The following is a 20,180-nucleotide window of genomic DNA, read 5'->3' as shown; positions in this document are numbered from 1 at the left end:
ATTGGAATGCATGCAACGTTTCGGTCAAATGCCAGTTTATCTTACAACATAGTAAAAAATAAAATGTATCGTTCATAACTTAAATACAATAATAAATTAAATCAATTAAATACTCTAAAAAGTTCCTTGGCTACAATGCCAACTGGTCAAATTTTTGTTTTTGTTTTTTTTTTCTCTTCTACTCCTGTCAAACATCTAATAACATTTCACTCCTGTTTTAACATTACCAATTCTGAAATAAATCAGTGTGTTGAAATAGCATTTCAAAGTCTTTCTTTTAACTGAAACATTTAGTAATTTTTTTCTTAAGATTAAAATAAGTTACTTACATAAATGGTGTGTGTGTGTGTGTGTGTGTGTGTGTGTGTGTTTGAACAATAGTAAGGAATAATGTGAAAATAACCCTGCCAAATAGATAAAACAAGTCCTTATTACTAATGGGACAGGCATTCATGAATGCTTATTATTTGTTGATTCTATTATCCAATGGCAACTGCATGTGTGTGACTCAGCCACAACTGACTGCCATCAGAGACAGGTGTTTTATATCACTGGATATTAATTCCAGTACAAAATATTTAAAGGAAGGAGCTCACTAACTTAACAGATGAAGCAGAGTATTTTTATCTCAGATTCAAAAAAAAAAAAAAAACAACCACAAAAAGTATATTCTTAATTTTCAGAAACAGTGGATCAATAGCCTTTGGACATCACTTTAGCCAGTAAAGCTTACCCATTGATTGTAGAGGCCATGAAGACCAGATAAGGGCCCAACAGGTTCTTCACCAAAGGAAGGGGAATGGCAGCAGCTTCATCAATTACCACAAGTTCCGCCTGCCCCAGTTTCACAGCATCAGCAGGATGGATATACTGGGGGGGGAAAAGGGAAAGGGTAGAAATCCTAACTGCCTTTCTGAGGGTGTCTCAGCAACAAAAATAAAATAAGCTCTTTTAGAGCCCTTTAAATTTCTCATTTTGCTTAGTTCCCTTTATCTAAAGCAGGGATGTCAAACTTGTGTTGTCATGGCCATGTCACGTGACATATCGGAACTCCCCCCCCCTTTGCTAACCAGCCATGGCCAGCGCTTGATACATCCGTCCTGCAGGCCACGAGTTTGACAGCACTGATCTAAAGTAATAAATGAGCTATACCTGCAAATCACATGGAATAGCAATAGCAATAGCAATAGCAATAGCAGTAGACTTATATACCGCTTCATAGGCCTTTCAGGCCTCTCTAAGCGGTTTACAGAGAGTCAGCATATTGCCCCCAACAATCTGGGTCCTCATTTTACCCACCTCGGAAGGATGGAAGGCTGAGTCAACCCTGAGCCGGTGAGATTTGAACCGCTGACCTGCTGATCTAGCAGTAGCCTGCAGTGCTAACAACAATAGCTAATAACACTATGCAGCCAAAGGTGGTATTCAGCCAGTTCTGATAGGTTCTGGAGAACCAGTAGCAGAAATTTTGAGTAGTTTGGAGAACTGGCAAATAGGCTGGCCCCAGCCCCTCTGCCTCACAACTGATCTTCTTTTGTTGCCCTGAACAGGAGAACAGAGCTGGAAAGCAGGTTAGTGGAGCAGGGAGGGAATGGGGATTTTGCAGTATTCTTCCCTTGCCACATCCACAAAGCCACACCCACAAAGTCACGTCCATAGAACCGGTAGTAAAAACTTTTGAATCCCACCATTGTATGTAGCCCATGTTCACATGTACTAGAAAACCAAATTTAAAACAAATTAATAGAAGCATTTTCATTCAGGCTGATGAACCCTTATTCATAAAGTAGTTTTCAATCCTGACCTGTTCAGAAGCCCTTCATGCATTATTAGAAACTGCTTAAGTGCTGAATTCTGGCTTCTACCAAAGTAGAACAGCAACATTAAAGAAAACACCCAAATGCCCAATTCTCCATTGGTAAAATACCTGTATTGTCTGTCTATGTTCTCGAAACACATTGACTCTCACAACCGCTTTGCTGAATTCAGGATTGAGAGACTGAATGATCTCATAATCCAAATGCTCCTGAAAACAGACATAATGGGGCAATGTGAAAAATGAATTAAATATTGTCCTTCCTAATAATTGAAATAGCTTATTATTATAGTTGGTCGCACAGCCAGCCAGATGTTTAGACTGGATTTGGCATTTTTATCTACCTACTAGCTAATAACCCGGCATTGCCCTGGTATTTATTCATAGGGAGAAAATGTCTGGACCAAACATAATCTCTAATGTTGGATTTTCCCCCTTACCAGAGGGAGCCCCCCTGTGGAGTACTGTGAAGCCATTACCACGGCAACTCCACTGTGCTGTACAGTAGAAGCCATTTTGCAACAGTACAGTAGAAATCATTTTAAGGCACAACAGGCTATATCTTAACAGAACACACACACCCTCAGGGGTGTTAGGGGTGTCTTAGTCCTAGAGTATTTTTTCCCAGAAAGTAAGTCATCTGTAGGATGTAAGCTGTTTGGAGTAAAGAATGAAGTGCTGTGGCTCAGAACTTCACATCTTGGGAAATTTACAAATCTCAAGCAGCCTATTCATGATGATTGAGTTGAGGGTCTGCAACCTAGCACATCTGGAGGCTGCTAGGCTTAAGAAGATCAGAAGATCCATGACATATGCATGCCAAGATAGGGAGAACAGGCCAGTTGGTATAGTGGTTTACAGGCACTGGGCGACTGTAAACTCTTGTCCCACCTTATGCACAAAGCAATCGGGGTGTCTGAGTCTCAGAGCCAGGACCCAAGAGCCAGGCAGTTCAGATCCACTGAATGCTGTACCTACCGATTCAACATTCAACTGAATTCAATACGAATACCCACTCAGGTCCCTCCTCAACTAACACTAATCCTTCTTTTGCTAATATAGGAGCCAAAAAGATGGGCAAACTTTGCTAGCCTTGGAATCCTACAAAGCAAGTGCCTTGTGAGAAAGTGAAAAGACTGCTCATTATAATGCTTCAAAGGTGCTTTTTCAAGAGGCAATTGGACTTTCTGTTTTTTTTTTCTTTCAAGATGTTCTGCTTCTCATCCAAGCTTCTTCAGCTCATTATGCCTTATCATTGCAACTGCTGAGCAGGGAAAGCGTCAGCTGTGCATGTTCAGTGGGGAGATTATTACATCTGTGTAGGGATTGGCTTCCATTGCTAGAAGCAAATGTGGTATCTGGCTTTGTGATTAGCAAATTCTTCTTGACTTCTCCTTCATTTTAAGCTCTGCATGTTCCTGACCAAGTTTTCTGAGCCATCCCTTGGTATGTTTCAAGCTCTTGGGTGGTATTGGATTACTGACTGTCTACTCAAATTACACTTTCTCCCCAGCCTCTAGTAAACTGCCCATGAACAAATACGCTAATTCTCTTGCTTCGCCAACTCCTCCTCTCTTGCTTCCCTCTGCTTATCTGCTCCCATCTCTCCAAACAAGTCTTCCTGACATTTTCACCAGTCAAGTTTTCTTTCTTCCTACAAGTTTTTTTTTTTTAAAAAATACGCTACTCATAAATGCAGTCTTTGTATTCTCACTCAGAAACTTGACAAGCCTCCCACCCAGCTCCCACAACCCGCCCGAATTTTGCTTGCCTACTGCATGGACATTTTCTCCTTTTGCTCAAATCAGGATGTGAAACTGGATGATTGACCTTGGGCTAGTCATTCTCTCTCAACCCTAGGAAGAATGAGGTAATGGACAAGCCAATTCTGACAAAACCTACGAAGAAAACTGCAGGGACTACAGTCCAGGCAGTTACCAAAAACTGATTCGAAGGCACACTCAAACACACACAAAAAAAAAAAACACCACGAAGCAAAACAAAGACAGGGTAAGAAAAAATCTGGCAGAAACGTATGGCAGGGAAAACCTTTGGCAAACTGAGTTACTCTAATGCAGTGATGGCTAACCTTTTTCCCCATCAAGTGCCAAAAGCAGGGGAAGCGCAGAGGAGCTGTGTGCGGGCGTGCCCATACCCATAATTCTATGCGCACGATTCCCCCGCATGCAGGCGCAGGTGACCCCCGCCCTTCCCCCGCTTTTGGTCCACAATGGACCCATTTTTCGCCCTCGCCAATGGCTTTCTAGGAGCCTGGGGAGGGTGAAAATGGCCTCCCCTCTCCCTGGAGGCCCTTCAAAGGCTTCAGAAGGCTTCCCTGTAGCTTCCAGAGGAAGAAAAACAGCTCAACATGCAAACCCTAAGTCTGTTCCCAAACTTCCGGTTTGCGCATTGGGTTGTTTTTCACCTTCAAGAAAACCTCCGGAGAGCAAAAAACGGCAGAAAATAAAGGCTGAAGTCAGCTGGCCAGCGCACACCTGCACACGGGAGCTGACAGGGCAACACGTCACGTGCCCTAACAAATGGCTCCATGTGCCACCTGTGACATGTGTGCCATAGATTCTCCATCACGGCTCTAATGAAAAACTCTATTCCTTTTATTATCACCACGAAAGAAGAGAATATCTGTAGCTCACGGTTGAACTGTGGAGTCCTTGGCTCTCTCTGAACTTGGCTGTTTGTTTGCAGACATCTTGTTACTGTACAAAGACACATCTGGAAGCCAACAACCAAGCTCAGAGAGCACCAAGGAGGCCACAATATTGCTTCATCTTACCTGGTATTGTAGAGCATCAAAGCCTTTAAATACAAATTCAAACAGGGTGTGAAGATTATCTGGACTTGGAGATGTGACGAAAATGTTGGAATAGCTGTAAAGAATCAAAAGATAAGAACAGATGCTACAACTTTTTTCCCTCTATTAAAATGTCAGAAGCTATTTTTAGCGCATCACCTTTGAAACACCAAATCAATTAAAATATGACTTATGATTCAATGCCCCAATTGTTAAGAGACAATAGAATAGTGATGATGAACCTTTTTGGCACCGAGCATGTGCTTTGTGCGCACGCTCATCAGCCACACTACCCAGACGATGAGCTGCAAAGGGTAAACATGCGCGCACATGTGTGCCCCAGGAAATGAACTTCCGGTTTCCGGTGCGTGCATGTGTACCAGCCCCCTAGTCTTTTGCTTACTGGCGCGCATGTGCATGCGATGATCAGCTGGTCGGCGCATGCCCATGCTGGAAAACATTCTGGTTTCCAGCACTGCTGCACGCATGAAGGCCAGGTGATCGTCACGCACCTATGCACGTCAGGAACTCGGAAGAGGAACGGCGCCACCTTGCATGTCAGGTGAAATGGCTCCACGTGCCACTTTGGGCAGACGTGCCATAGGTTCGCCATCACAGCAATAGAACAATGCTTCAAGTTTTAAAAAGGATATATAGTTGGTCTCTTAAAGAAAGTCAGCCCTGACTTTTCTTTGGAAGGACAGATACTGAAGCTGAAGCTCAAATACTTTGGACACGAAATGAGAAAAGAGGACTCATATGAATCCTCTTTCCTCCTTCCCCCTGGTGGCCAGGAAAGATAGAAGGCAAAAGGAGAGAAGGGGAGAGGATGAGATGGTTATATAGTGGGCATGAGTTTGATCAGACTCAGGGGGACAGTGGAGGACTGGGTCGAGGGGCTGGCGTGCTATGGTCCATGGGATCATGAATAGTCATACACAACTTAGTGACTGAATAACATTACAGTCTGTCAATTATTGTAACAATAATTATCCTATAGTATATTTATGGCTATTGCTTTTCATGTTTTGGAAGGGTGTTAGCTTGTGCAGGTCAGAGGCTGGATTTTATCGAAGAACAAAATAATGTTTTTAACATTGTTAACATTGTAAACTGACCAGAATTTTTGGAGTGGTATTTGGATGAACAAATGACTGAGTGAATGAAAATATAAATGGTGCAGAAGCAGATCTAGACTTCGGCAAACTTTCAATGACACAGTAAATCTGTCTAATAACATGATTTAATATTGTATATGTGATGGATCACTTTGTCAAAAAATGATAAGGTACACAATGTAAGCTACTCTTTGCAGTAAAATAGTCCATAGATTACATTCTCGACCTCAGTGAAAACTAGTTTATAATATTAAAATTCACTAGTATTCCAGCCTGACAGGAATAAAATAAAATAAAAAATCCTCACTATACCAATTTGCTGAATGGAAGAACTGTCCAATAAAAATTCTGATTCAGATACCAAAAAGAAGCAAACAGACACCATTAAAGGAAAAGTTTGAATTAAATTACGACCCTACAGGTACCGCCATGTTGTTTTCTTGAGGCAAAAACTGAAGAGTTTGCTAGTGCCTCCTTCTGAGATGTTATGCTAGCTTCCCGTCTCCCTGGAATTTCCTGGGCGAGGGGTTCCACTAAATATTAACTAGGTCTGATAATATTTAACTATGCCAAGATCAGTCAAGGTTGGTTAGATGCTGCTACCTGCTGGAGACCGAAGGAACAGTATCACTGACATGCATTATTGGGGTATATTATCTTTTTGCACTTGGCCAAAGGGAATGATATACAACAGGGGTCTGGGAGTTGAAGTCCGCCAGGCTTAAAGTTGCTAAGGTTGGAGACCTCTGATATACAGCATATCTAAAATAATTTCTGCTTTGAACTTTATAACTATGTATCATGAATAGGAAAGTCCCCCTCTCAGCAGTTACTCTGTGACCATACCACATGCTTTTAATTTTCCAAATGTACTCATCAGCTCAAAAAAGTTTCCCTACACACAAAATCCCTCTTGGAATATCTCGGAAAAACTTACCCAAAAGCCACCGCTCCCGCTATTGCCAATCCCAAAGCAGCTGATTTTCCACGCCCTCTAGCAGCTGTTAAAGCCACAGTGCTTCTCAGGGTCTTCTCAGAAATGGCTTCGATGAATTTAAGGACTCCTTTGGCCTGTCAGGGAGGAAAGAAGCCATCAAGACAGGAGATATGGATGGAGAACGACATCAACGAGAACAGACATAAAGCAGGAAAAGAGAAACTATTACGGTAATGGGAATTATACAAAAATAATTTAATCCCAACTTATTTTGGCTTTTCTCAACAGTCTGAGTTTTGCAAAACTAAAGGGGACATTATCATATCTGCATTATATCATGTATTTTATAATACAGATAAGAAGAGATGGTTTGGTATAGTAGTTGAGGGGCTGGCCAGAAGATTGTGAATTTGGGCCTTCCTTAGTCATCAAAACTGGATAGATGACCAATCCACCTCACAAACATATTCGGAATATTCGCTGCTTTGAATTAACCAAAATGTATTTTAAAGGTGGGATAAAAATCTAATAGCAATAAAATACTAATCTGAATGTAAATTTACCTGATCCAGCGTTTTACAAACATCAACCAATGTGCCAACCGGTTGGGTGTCCTGTAAGCTCTCCTTTAGTTCCTTCAGTTCCACCTCACAAGGACTTTGGCTCTCTTCCTAAAAGAGGAAAACAGCTGTCTGAATCCAATTGAGCTATCTTTCAGGGAAAAATGAGAATAATATATGGAAATCCCAGTTAAGTTAAACATGAGCTAAAAGGGAAAAGTAGCCTTATTGCAAATCCTTCCAAGAATTTTCAATTTTGGGATGTTATTTCAAAAGAGGATGACAACATTCATCAAACTATACTGTGACCATGGTTTCTTGATGGTGGGTTTGTTTGCCAACCTGCAGAGCAGGATGTAGCAATAGCAATGTCACTTAGACTTGTGTCATATTTCATATGAGAGCACTTCCCAGCGTTTTACAGCCCTCTCTAAGCGATTTACAGAATAAGCCTATCTGACCCCAACAATCTGGGTCTTCATTATACAGACCTCGGAAAAATGGAAGACTGAGTCAACCTTGAGCCGGTGAGCACCAAACTGCCAAACTGCTGGCACTGGTGATCAGCAAAAGTAACCTGCAGTACTAACCACTGCACCACCACAGCTCTTTGTAAGGCTGATTAGATGCTAACCAAGTGGTTGTAATGTTCACAAAACTATTCCCAAAAAGAGAACAGTTCTATAGGAACTACAGGGATAAAAATCTGTGAAGATTCCCAATCATCCAGGTGCTGGTTCTCCCTAAAATACTTTTCAAAAGGCAACTGGACTTTCGGGGGGAGTTCCCTTGAAAATGTTTCTCTTCTCATCCAAGAAGCTTCTTCTCTTCTGAAGAAGCTTCTTGGATGCGAAATGAAACATTTTCAAAGAAAGAAGTGAAGAAAATCCAGTTGCCTTTTGAAAAGCATTTTTGGTACAGGAAAAAATGATAAGGTGACAGAGAGTTAAAAGCACTAACAAAGGAGGCTGAAAAACAGGAATACTTTTACAAAAAGACAAGAAATACATCAGTTTCCACAAAAATTTGAAAAGCATTCATTTTCATTTCATTTATTAAATTTATAGGCCGCCCAATCCCGGAGGACTCCGGGCGGCTTACAACAAAAGAAGAAAAAAAGAAAAGCAAAATAAGTTAAAAAAAAATAGTTTAAAATTCACAACACACATACGTTCTAATCGGGGCTGGACCTTAACACTAAGGTCAACAGCCCCAGGCCTGCCAGAACAGCCAGGTTTTAACGGCTTTCCTGAAGGCCATGAGAGTGGGTAAGGTCCGGACCTCTGGGGGTAGCTGATTCCACAGGGTCAGAGCAGCCACAGAGAAGGCTCTCCTCCGGGGGCCCGCCAGCCGACACTGTCCGGCTGACGTATCCAAAGGAGGCCCACCCTGTGGTATCTTATCGGCCGTTGGGAGGTGTATGGCAGTAGACGGTCTCGCAGTTCTAGAGTTAAATTTAATGTTTAATCAGATTTTTAAAATGAGTTATCTTTGTCGTCACAAAATAGTAATAGTTTTCTTCCAAATTAAGTCATGGTGGGGATATTCGTAGGCATTTTTAATTTTATTTGCTATATTTTTTCTAACATTTCTTTCCAGATACCTCTTGGAATTCAAAGTCTAAGCCCTGTATTTGAAACAAGGAACAGCAAAAAAGGCTGACAGGGACATCTCTATTCCTTTTAACATCTATTTCTACCGCATATTAAATATCCCAATGAAATACAAATAATTACATATTTCATATGAGAGCCTGAAGCACTGTTCATTATCAGGTAAATAAACGTACCTGTGACTGAGGTGGGAGAGCTGAAATGTTTGCAGCATGACTAGAGATGGGGAGGATATTCAGCTGATCATCAACAACTACACAGGTTTTACAAGAGGCCAGAGAGAGAATGAATCTGCAGGAGACAAGTGAGAAAATAATATTACAACAGAAGCTGGCTTTTCCTCAATGCACAAAACACTTCTCCTCTAGCAGCCCCTCTGTATTCAGTGTATAAAACGCACCCAGATTTTCAGCCTCTTTTTTGAGGGAAAAAGGTGCATCTTATACTCCGAAAAATACGGTATATGTTTCAATAGAAGACATTTAACTGCCAAGAAAGCCTGTAGAGATAAAGAAATCCTTTCAACATGAACACTTCATTCATGTTCTTTTACACTTGGATGGTGGCAGAGATTGGTTGTAACTTGTAAGACCCCCATATGGATTGGCCCCGGAACACTTACAGAAATGTCTTCTATAAGTGCCCCGTTTTTTTACATTGTGAAAGAAACTAATAATGGATCACCATTCTCACAAGGCAAAATGACCCAAGACTCACAAGCCTTGTTTTTCCATAAAGCCCTTGTGCTAAGGAATTGCCTCCTACTGGAAAGTCAATTGGCCCTCAGGTTGCTGTCATTCTACTCATAAATTATTTTAGGGAGATTTTGAACGGAGAAATGGTACTGTTTGGGTTCTTGTTCTCCCAATGGATGTGATTATTTATTTTGTGGCTTTTTATTAGCACAATGCTAATTTCATTCTGCGGATGTTTTATTGCAAGGTTCTATTCCGAACACCAAGTCTCTTGACTGCAAGGGAAACATGCCCAATCAATTGACCAGTTAAATGGAATTTAATACACCCATTCTGAATGTTACCACTAGAGGGCAGCAAACATTTTTAAGTGAAACCACTTCTTGTATGAGAAAAATGTTCAGTTCAAACAACACATAAAACAAGTAGATTAAATTTCCTAAATTGCCCATTTACTAACTTGTATAAGTGTGCTCAACTTACCTTTCATTAAATCTGCCAATCACATCCTGATGTGCTTCTGTTCTATAGCGGGAATGAACATCCTGGGAAAAGAAGAGAATCCTTATGTGAAACCTGGATAGCCATATACTATCCATCCAATTTGACACAGCAGAGTTGACAAATACTGCATAGCGCCTGGCTGCCTGCACTACCTTACAAGTCCACATCTCTCTAACAACTATATTCCTAACATTTTAAGTTTAGCCCTGTCCAAGACTTTGGGGAAAACAATAAATGAAGTAAAAAAATTGATTTATTTAATTTATATGCCTTGTTCACAAGAATATGTATGTACTCCATTCTGTCTTTCCCTTGGGGGTGGGGACAGAAGGAAGAAGCAACCTGGCCTCCCAAATATCCTATGGGAAGGGAAAAGACTCCCTTCAAAGAAGCCTTGCCTTGAAACAGCTCACTTCTCTGAGGGAGAATTGAGCTATTCCTCAAACAGGACTGCCAAGGATTTAGGGAAAGGGCCACCCAAACCTCCTCAGCTGAGACTTGCATTCTGTGGAGGGGAAGAATAAACACCATTAACTGCAACTATCAAGATAATGTCTCTCTTTAGCTGGACATTATAATCCAGTGTTTCTCAACCATGGTAACTTTCTGATGTGTGGATTTTAATTCCCAGAATTCCCCAGCAAGCGAGATGAGCTCCACGGTTCACCATCAACCAACTCTCTATTGGAAAAATTTCCCTCTGCTGTGAAATGTGAACAAGGGCATCAATGCTTATTGTAAAAGGGAAATTCTATAAATAGAATAGAATAGAATTCTTTATTGGCCAAGTGTGATTGGACACACAAGGAATTTGTCTTTGGTGCATATGGTCTCAGTGTACATAAAAACACAAGATGCACTTGTCAGGAATAATAAGGTACAACACTTAATGAAATAATGGAAATAGTAATGCAGACTTAGTAGTTTGACACTGTGGAGGGAATTGTTTAGCCAAGAGATGGTGTTTGGGGAAAAAGAACAGAAGTTGGGAAATAAAGTTTTTAATAAAAACAAATTAAGGTCTGGCAGTTCATTTATTTCCCTTCCTGTGCAGCTACATTAATACAGTTTAACAGAACGAGACGCCAGTTTATAAATAAAAAAAATGTACCATGGTCATTGTATAAAGTTGCTTCAGGGAATTCATTGTTCTCAGAAGGATTGCGATGATACCTCCCCCTTCCACAGTTTCAATCGTTCGAGCAAGGAGATTTGGAGTCAAGGCTTCAAAGTCCTGAAGAAGAAATTTGGAGGAAATTTACATACTGTTTCCAGGTGTGTTCAGATTCTATCAGCACTGTCTTCACTGCAACCAAGATAAAGCTTTTACCCATCAGTTTTGCAACCAGCAATCTATTCTAGAACAGAATTAAACATAAACTCAACCCCTTTTGAGTTTATGTGGACTTGAATTTTCCCCCCTCTCGATCAATTCCTGTATAACCAAGCACCCTTCTTTGTGTGTTTCCTTATTATCTTTACAAACCATCATTTTTTTTCTCTCTGAAAAATATACAGTTGCTCATTCACTTTCTTTGCTCTTTCCTTAGCAGCATGACTGAATACAATGTAAACACCCCAATGAATTACCATACTCTATTTTGCCTACCATCTTCACAACATTCTAGGATCTTAGAAGCCACTTCAACTTAAGAATGGGCATTGAGCAACTTCCTTACGACCAAGGACCAGGCTCTCTTTAAGTCTGACCTTCAACTATTACAGGATGGAACTTGGGATAAACAAGGTTGTTAAATGTCATATACTTATTTCGCTTTCTAAACCAAAACCAGTACCTCCTCAAACTAGGACAAACTGGCATTTTTTCATGGTTACAGGGATTTTTTAAGAGTGAAGCGGAGACCGCAAGCTTTTCAGAGTTTGCACATCTTAGTTTACTTTACTCACCCCATATCACCTAAATATTATGGCCTCATCATTCAGTGGGTACTTAAGGAGCTAGAAAAAGGATCAGTAGCTGTAGGCAGGATCAGAAGCACATGTGCTTCCCAAATTCAGACAAATATAACAATGTTTTATCTATAAAAACTATCCTGTTATCTAAATATCTTACCAAAGCCTCCAATTAATCCATTTATGCTGCGTTTCACAAATATTTCAAATTGCTCTTAATTGAACTTTTTAATATATTTTTTTCAAATACTGACACCTGATATTGGATTATATTTTGGCTATTTTGAATAAAGTGATGCAAGAAACAGGTAAGCAGGCCAAATGATTTGTAGCAAGGATCTTCTTACCTGGAGTACACACATGCCAAAAGTATTCCCCAGAATTTTATGTGTCTCGTTGTAGTAACAATACCGAATGTTTGTGGCTGCTATAAACAATTCAAAGGGGTCATCTTGCTTTAGATCTAACATTCCAGATTTAATTTTCTTCTGCAACTGTCTCATTCTTTTTTTACGGTGACTGAAAGTGAGAAAAGAATGATTAGATTTAAACAAGCATAACCCTATGTATATTTACTTAGGAGTAAGCTCCACTGTGTAAGATAGGGCTTAATTTAATGAACAATGCAGAAAATTGCAGCATTAAGGAGTCTAAAATTATCCCAACTTAGTTTTAATCTCATGATGACAATATTACTGTGATTCAGGATAGAGGCAGAATAAACAGGCACTTACAAGAGCATTGTTTAAAAATGAATAAGTGGGTTATGTGTTCTGATTAAGAGTTACAAGCAAAACAAATTCATGTAGGCCATATTACCCAATGTGCACATTAGGTAATTTACTTAGGTCCAATAAAAACTAAACAAGTGAGAAAATTAACATTAAAAATATATGAGAAAAAGCATCTTAAATTAATGCATCCTGTGAGGGCTTGAAATTGTTTTTAACTGCAAGCTCAGAAAATAACACCATCAAATTATGTTTTATTCACATACTTATTCTCAATAGAAGGAAAAGAAGACCTTTGAAGGCCTGTGACATAGTGGAAGTATTGGGTCACTCATTACATTTGGCAAATGCATCAAGATGGTATATATCAAATTTTGCTATCTGAAAAACACTCAAGATAAACGAATACAGGTAGCCTTCAGCTTAGCAACCATCCGGAGTTATGGAAAACCTCCCCAAAACTACTGATAAACCAGTTTCAAAGTTCTGATAGTTCCCCCACATCCATGTAGCCACATGACGCATTTTGGGCACTTGGTAACCAACCTACATTTATGACTATCTGCAGTATCCCTCAGTCACACGACCACAATTAGTTTATTTATTAAATTTATATGTCGCTCATCTCTCTATTCAGACCATCCTGATTTACTATTTTGTTTTTAAATAGAAATCACTGTTTACTTCTGGTTTTCAGGAAAAAAAACACCCATTGGGTATAATGGGCTTGCTTAACAGCCGCAGAATTCTTTTAACAATCATAGTATTTGCTTAAGCATTTGCTTAATGATCAGTGTTCAATTAATGACCATGAAATTTATTTTATGACCACAGCATTCCCTTAACCACCACTGCAAAAAAGGTTATAAAACTGGGTACAACTCAATGACCAGCACAACTTGCAAAGGCAATTTTTAAATTACAGAGGTAAGTCAGGGTCTACCTTTATCAAAATAAATCAATAAACCTGTAAAACTGCATACTGAAAAGGTATATAAGGGGCTTATACAGACCCTGCAGTCAAGGGAAAGATAATTTAAGCAAGCAGTAATGCTAGTATGAAGCAAATTAAGCATGAGAATGTAATACCCTTGATGCAACTGTGAACATGAAGAAACACTGCATCTTTTATACTGATGTGCGCAGAAATGGACAAACTAACTGTAGATCTCAAAGTACCAATGGTTAGAAATGAAGGGGAAAGGTTGGGACAGGAAAATGCAGACAAGTTCAGAATTGGAAAATATGGTAAGATTGTATGATAGGTAGGAATCGGATATGTATTTGTATGGTTAGTAATCAGATAAAAGAAGGGATTAATAGATAGGTAATCTGACTGACTACACATACCTATGTAATGGATATAAAATGTATTTTTTTTAAGATCCAAAAACTATATGGAAACGTTTATGCCAGAAATCTTGCACTATGTCCAATGTTTTTAATGTTTATCTAATAAAAAAAACTTTAAAAAAAAAGAAACACTGCATCTTTTCAGAGATGTATAAATTAAAACTATTACGTTAGAAAATGAAAGGAAATATAAACAATTTTACCTGCTAAAGCCTAGCTCTTTCTTGTAACACCACAGCACTGTGGGTCTGGCCTTTACAGCTGCTTTGGACAACATATGATGAAGTATGACCACCTGCCAGATAACAAAACCAAGAATGATGCTCATTGCTTCTGCAGGAATATACGTACAGCATTTGTGAACTGAATCAGAAAACCCCAAAGATTTGAATTAACTTTTCGTTTGGCAATTAACCTCCATGTGGCAGGCAGCAATCTCAGGATAAGGTACATCTGGTTTAAAGAACTGTGGTCGGTTCATGCCTTCATTTATCCTGAAGCACCTTTTTATCTTCTGTAGCACCCAATTATTCACAAGCCAGCTTCAATAACAAAACTTTGAGAAAATCAGAGTTCATTTAACCATGAGGCAGCATTGTTGTAGCATAAGTGTAGGCATGCATAGGTATGCTGGAACACGTATACAACAGCAGTAATCATTTACCATAAAGTCAGTAATACAAACTGCTGACTCTGAAGCATTAAGTAGGGCAGAGGTCACAACCTGTTAACTCTCAGCACTAAGTAGGGCAGAAGTCACAACCTGTTAACTCTCAGCACTAAGTAGGGCAGAGGTTACCAACTGCTGACTCTGAAGTATTAAGTAGGGGTCAAAAGTTTGCATGCTAGTAAAAGATTTATTTGCTGACTATGGGCATTCTCTAGGTTCAGAGGTCTACATGGCAGTAAATGAGTTACCATATACCATAGACTTGTGCAACCATGATTGGTCCACATAGACCTTGCAACTCCACCCTTTCTTTGTGTATGCTCAATAAAAGAGTCATCCAGACTATGCTCTGGGTCGTCTCATCCCGAGAAAGACCTGTGTCCGAGTCTTCCTTCATCATTGGCCTCATGGGCGACCCGCGGAGAAATCGCACAGCATGCCATCTCTCAGCCCAAGCTACTCCGTGAGGTGGCTGCTTCAGGATGAGCAGTAAGTTATCCCTGCATATACTGCCTTGAATTCTCAGAGGAAATTCAGGATATACATGTAATTTAAAATAATACAACTCAAAATCATTTCTGCCACTAAAACATTGTCAACAAGTGAATTAGCAGAATGCAGCAGATTTCAATACTCGCAAGGCTTTTAGACATTATATAGATAAACAGAAATGCAACTCACTGCACATATTTCCTCTACATGAACAAATCCATTGCATAAAAAGATGATGTGTGGAAAACAGTCCTAGGAAATAATCCCTGCATTTAAATGTAGCCTGATGACCAGGATTGGAAGGGCAGCTGGCAGGAGGGGAGACTGTCCTTTTACTCAGCCCAGCAATCAAAAAAGGCCACAACAGAAGGCTTTGCACCAAACATACTGCAGAAATGCTGCTATTAGGAGTCAATGTCAAAATGCAGCCTCCCTATCCCTTTTGTGTCAATTTGCAGAAAAAGTGGTAGGGGAAACAACAATGGCTAGCAATGTTTGCAAGCTTAATTCCACACCTTGTTATATGAAGAAAAGCAAGGACAACTCCATGTGCCATATATGCCCATCAAGTTTCTTACCCATTCCCATGATGGCGAACCAATGGCATGTGTGCCACAAGTGGCACACGGAGCTATTTCTTAGGGCACACGGGGCATTGCCCTGTCAGCTCCAGTGTGCATGCACATGCTGGCTGTCAGAAGGCTCCTGAAGGGAGAAAAACGCCCCTACAGGCAACCCGGATGTCCGTTCCCGAACTTCCAGTTTGCACGTTGCGTTGTTTTTCGCCCTCCGGAGGTTTCAGAAAAGCCTCCGGAGGGCTAAATAAAGCCAAAAATGAAGGCCGAAATCAGCTGGCCAGCACACGCATGCACCCTGGAGCTGACAGGGCAACACCTCCTGCACCCTAAGAAATGGAAGTTGGAAAATGGGGCATTTCCGGCCTCCAGAGACTCTGGGAAGGGCATTTTCACCCTCCGCAGGCTCCTAGAAAGCTTCTGGAGCCTGGGGAAGGCAAAAAATGGGTCCACAATGCCATCATGCACCAAAAGCGGGGGGGAAGGCAGGGGTTGTGCGCATGCGCTGGGGAGGGTGCATAGAATTATGGGTGTGGTCATGCACGTGCACTCCTGCTCCCCCTGCTTTTGGCACGCAATGGCAAAAAGTTAGCCATCACTGCCCTATCCCGACAGGAATAAGGATTCCCAGCAACAACTGGAAAAAAAAAATACTTATAAATGTGGGAGGGAGTCATTTTACATTCACTGAAAACAGAAGGTGCTACTGAAAACTGGGAAATAGGTGAATAGGAGAAATAGAAAAGACTTTTGCTTGTGAATGCCAACTTTTTAAATAATATCTAAACAGCTATTAGGTACCATCTTTCTCCTTCACCCCCTTTCCTGCCCTTTCATCTCTTTTTGTCACCTCTTCACACAGCGACTTCTTTTCCTTCCCAGCCATCAGCCACTCTCTTTCTTCCTTCTCTCCATAGAACGAGAGGGAAGTATTTATGGGTTTCTATGTCAAGTCCTTGTAGGTGTTGATGAGAATAGATTAATTGCATAAATGGGATAATTGTTTTATTGAGAAATTAGTAATTCATTTCTTTCTTTTACAAATATGCATCCACATGTGCACACATGACCACAAACATATATTAGAGGGATCTCCAAAACTGATTTCAGCTGGCAATATGTAGAAGAAAGCAATGAATCTGGTCTTTTTAAAGGATTTATTTTTCTGTGTTCCTACGTCATTTTCTGACTTCTTTCTTGCTGGGGGAGGTTAGTCTTTGATTCAGGCTCATCTTCCTTTGATATAAACACAATGTACATCAAGTCTACGGCTATACATCACCTGATCTTTGCCACGGTCCCCTACTATAACAAAGAGGGTCCTCTGTCGCTCAGCCACTCCATTCTCTATTTGGATCCGAATACGATTATCCACTTTCTTGCGCTGCATTTTCAGTGGCAGATCCTGTGAAATTTGTAGAAGTTATAACAAATTAGTCTGCATACTACCTCAGTTGAGAAAATGCTTCTCATTCAAAGGGTTCGTTTTTCAGTGTTGCTGGGCACATTTCTACTCATCCAAGCAATTCAAAGACATTCTAGTGGAGCTTCTTTTTGGACTCAAAGGCAAGGATAATGTGCTCCCTATGAATATTTCCACCCAAGTAAGTCCTTATTTGTAATGGAGTTTTTTTCCTAGGAAATGTATTTAGATTCAAAATCTTGCTGATGCAATGATCAAGAAAATGTTTGGGAACAAAAAGAGCATGAGGCCCTAGAAACAGAGTTTTAGGGATTTAACAGATAATTTAATAGATTTCAGGGGTTCTGTGAACTTTGATCGTTAAAAAAAATTATCTTATTTTACTAATCTTCAATTGAAATGTATGTAGCATTGAATTCATTCATGAAAGGTGACAACATAGTAATTATGCCCGCTAGACTCCAAAAATGTTTAACTTCAACAAATCTATCTATTGTCTAAAGTATCTTTTTCTCCAAAAGCGTATAATTGAAAATAGTCAGCATACTTTGTATTTCAAAAAATTGTTTATACCTAAATATTCATACATATCATTAATATTTTGACAACTGTATTTGAAGATAATTTGTTTCCTTTTTAATATAATATACGATTATATATTTTATGAATACATTTACTCTGAAAAAGGACTAGTTTTTTCACCAAATTCTCAAAGAGGTCCATGGTACAAAAGTAGCCATTTCCTAGAAATTATAGACATGCACCTTTATTATACAGCATTTATAACTAGTCTAATCTAAATTACTCTGGTAGTAATTTAGCAAAAACAAAATCTGTACAATTAATCCAGAAATATTAAAAATTATAGTGCAGGTACCAGGCTTGTATCCTGAACTGGTATTTTTAAAAGAGCAAGAATCACCTGTATTTATCAAGTTACATGTAAACTAATTTTAGCTGCATTTCCCCTTTTCTCTTATCTAATGTTAATTTGTGTTGCTGATTATTTTTCTACACTTTCGGTTATGTTGCTTATCCCCAAAGGGAATTAAGAATTGAACTACTGATATTATACTGAATTAAACACATTTACTATGTTACATGGTATTTATTTCCAGGTAAGTAAATCCACCCAATTTTAACATGCCAACTTTTGATGCTGTGCCACTGTTGTATCTACAGTATCTTTCCTTAAAACAAAATCCCATTGATTTTAATGGGATATATAACTCAAACTCATGAGATTCAATCATCCATGTCATGACAGAGAAAGCACCTTTAGTAAGCCTAAATGTTTGTATCATAGCACATTAATTCATTTCATTGCGACTCTAATTTTCTGAAATTAAATCAAGATATCTATATGACAGCAATTAGTAATCTGGCTGTAGTAAACCGCAAACATTAAACCTCCAAGTTATATGTCTTAACTGTCATATGTCTATGACTATTACATGTTACTACGCAAAGCAACGTAGAAATCGGTCGTAGTGAAAATAATCGAACTTATTTTCGAAGAGAGATGTTATAACTGCTGGCTAAAGAAGTCAAAATATAGATACCCGGGACACTGAAGTGGGAAAAATATAGTAATCTGTCTCTCAACTTATCTGAATATTCTCAGATCCCGCTGCAAATCCAATTCCCTTTTTTCTTACCGTTCCCAATTCTGCCTTTCTCACTCCAGTCTACGCGCGAAGGGAATCTGGTCGGTTATGGAAACTCTCCGAGCAGCTTCCCACGTGCAAAACCATGTGGGGCTGCGCAACACGCTGGAAGGATCCTGCCGGATGGCCCGCTCAAGAGAAAAAGCGGGGCTAGCTACGGGCGAATCCGGCGGTGGGAGAGCAGGAGGGCGTCGGAACCAAAGTAGAGCTTGGTCTGCCTTTGGGTCCGGGCTGCAGAAAACAAACAACGATCTCTCCACGCCTGGGGAAAGCTTTTCCGCACGGACGCTGCCTTCCGCGATGCTTAGGCGCCGGAAAGGGAGGAGCTTTGCTCAACCGCAGCCTGCTGGGGCGGTGGTAGGTTGGAGTTGTGAAATTATGATGTAGGGAAATCTGAACAGGGCGTAGGTGTGTCTGTAGAGATTCTCAGGCATCCAGGTCAGGGATGTTCCAAAGGTGCCTTTTCAGGAGGCAACTGGACTTTGAGATTTTTTTTTTCTTTTGAAGACGTTTCGCTTTGTTGGATGAGAAGCGAAACGTCTTCAAAAGACAAAAACAAAGTTCAGTTGCCTCCTGAAAAAAGCATCTTTGGGTCAAAGCGCTATTCGTGCTAACGGCAACAAACACTTGCTTTTCTTTGGCAGGTTCTTCGTGGTTGTCTACTAGCGGCTCCGATCTCGCGTCGCTTATTTCAAGATGAATCCCAAGGGCTGGCCCCAAGCTGGACTATTGATTCTAAACGAGGCTTCTTTGCAGACACGAGTTTCAGGTGGCGGTCTCTCGTGCACGGATTTCACTTGCATAAAACAGCTTTTTGCTGTACACCGCAGTTCATCTTGCTCTGCACAGTATGGTTTGAGGGTGACGATTCCCTCTATATTGTATGTTTCAGCCACTTCCCGTACATGTTATTTTAATTAAGATCTAAGAAGTTGCCACAGAGGGAATCAACCAGTGGCGGATTAAAGCTCACTGGTGCCCTAAACACTGACAAATCTTGGTGCCCCTTTGTACATACTGTACAAATCTTCATTGGTTTTTTTTCTTTCTCAACTTTGTGGTGCCCGCTTTGGGCTTGGTGCCCTCAGCACGTGTTTAGTCTGCTTAATACAATCAAATTCCAAAGCACATGAAGGCAAGACAAGAAGCAATGGATGGAAACTAATCGAGAGAAGCAACTAGAACAAAGGATAAATTTCCTGACAGAACTAATCAGTGGATCAACTTGCCTCCAGAAGTTGTGAATGCCCAAACACTGGAAGTTTTTAAGAGATTGGACAACCATTTGTATGAAATGGTA

At 40.1% G+C, this 20,180-nt stretch overlaps 1 protein-coding gene across 1 annotated transcript in view; it reads right to left on the bottom strand.

Annotated features, from left to right (window-relative positions):
• NAT10 (N-acetyltransferase 10) overlaps positions 1 to 19,182 on the bottom strand; it is a 33,965-nt gene extending 14,783 nt beyond the window's left edge. Inside the window, exons 1-12 of the mRNA XM_032225732.1 lie at positions 18,872 to 19,182; positions 17,073 to 17,195; positions 14,257 to 14,348; positions 12,317 to 12,488; positions 11,167 to 11,289; positions 10,035 to 10,096; positions 9,033 to 9,147; positions 7,247 to 7,354; positions 6,684 to 6,817; positions 4,611 to 4,704; positions 1,928 to 2,026; positions 734 to 870 (exon numbers count right to left, since the gene is read on the bottom strand). Coding sequence (XP_032081623.1) covers positions 734 to 870; positions 1,928 to 2,026; positions 4,611 to 4,704; positions 6,684 to 6,817; positions 7,247 to 7,354; positions 9,033 to 9,147; positions 10,035 to 10,096; positions 11,167 to 11,289; positions 12,317 to 12,488; positions 14,257 to 14,348; positions 17,073 to 17,180 — 1,244 coding nt within the window. The 5' untranslated portion in view covers positions 17,181 to 17,195; positions 18,872 to 19,182. The remainder of the gene's footprint in view (positions 1 to 733; positions 871 to 1,927; positions 2,027 to 4,610; positions 4,705 to 6,683; positions 6,818 to 7,246; positions 7,355 to 9,032; positions 9,148 to 10,034; positions 10,097 to 11,166; positions 11,290 to 12,316; positions 12,489 to 14,256; positions 14,349 to 17,072; positions 17,196 to 18,871) is intronic.
• Positions 19,183 to 20,180: the final 998 nt, after the last annotated feature.

This window comes from Thamnophis elegans, chromosome 1 (genome assembly GCF_009769535.1).
Source record: "Thamnophis elegans isolate rThaEle1 chromosome 1, rThaEle1.pri, whole genome shotgun sequence".
NCBI lineage: Eukaryota > Metazoa > Chordata > Lepidosauria > Squamata > Colubridae > Thamnophis > Thamnophis elegans.
The sequence above is the reverse complement of the archived record's forward strand: the minus strand, read 5'-3'. Positions and strand labels throughout refer to the sequence as shown.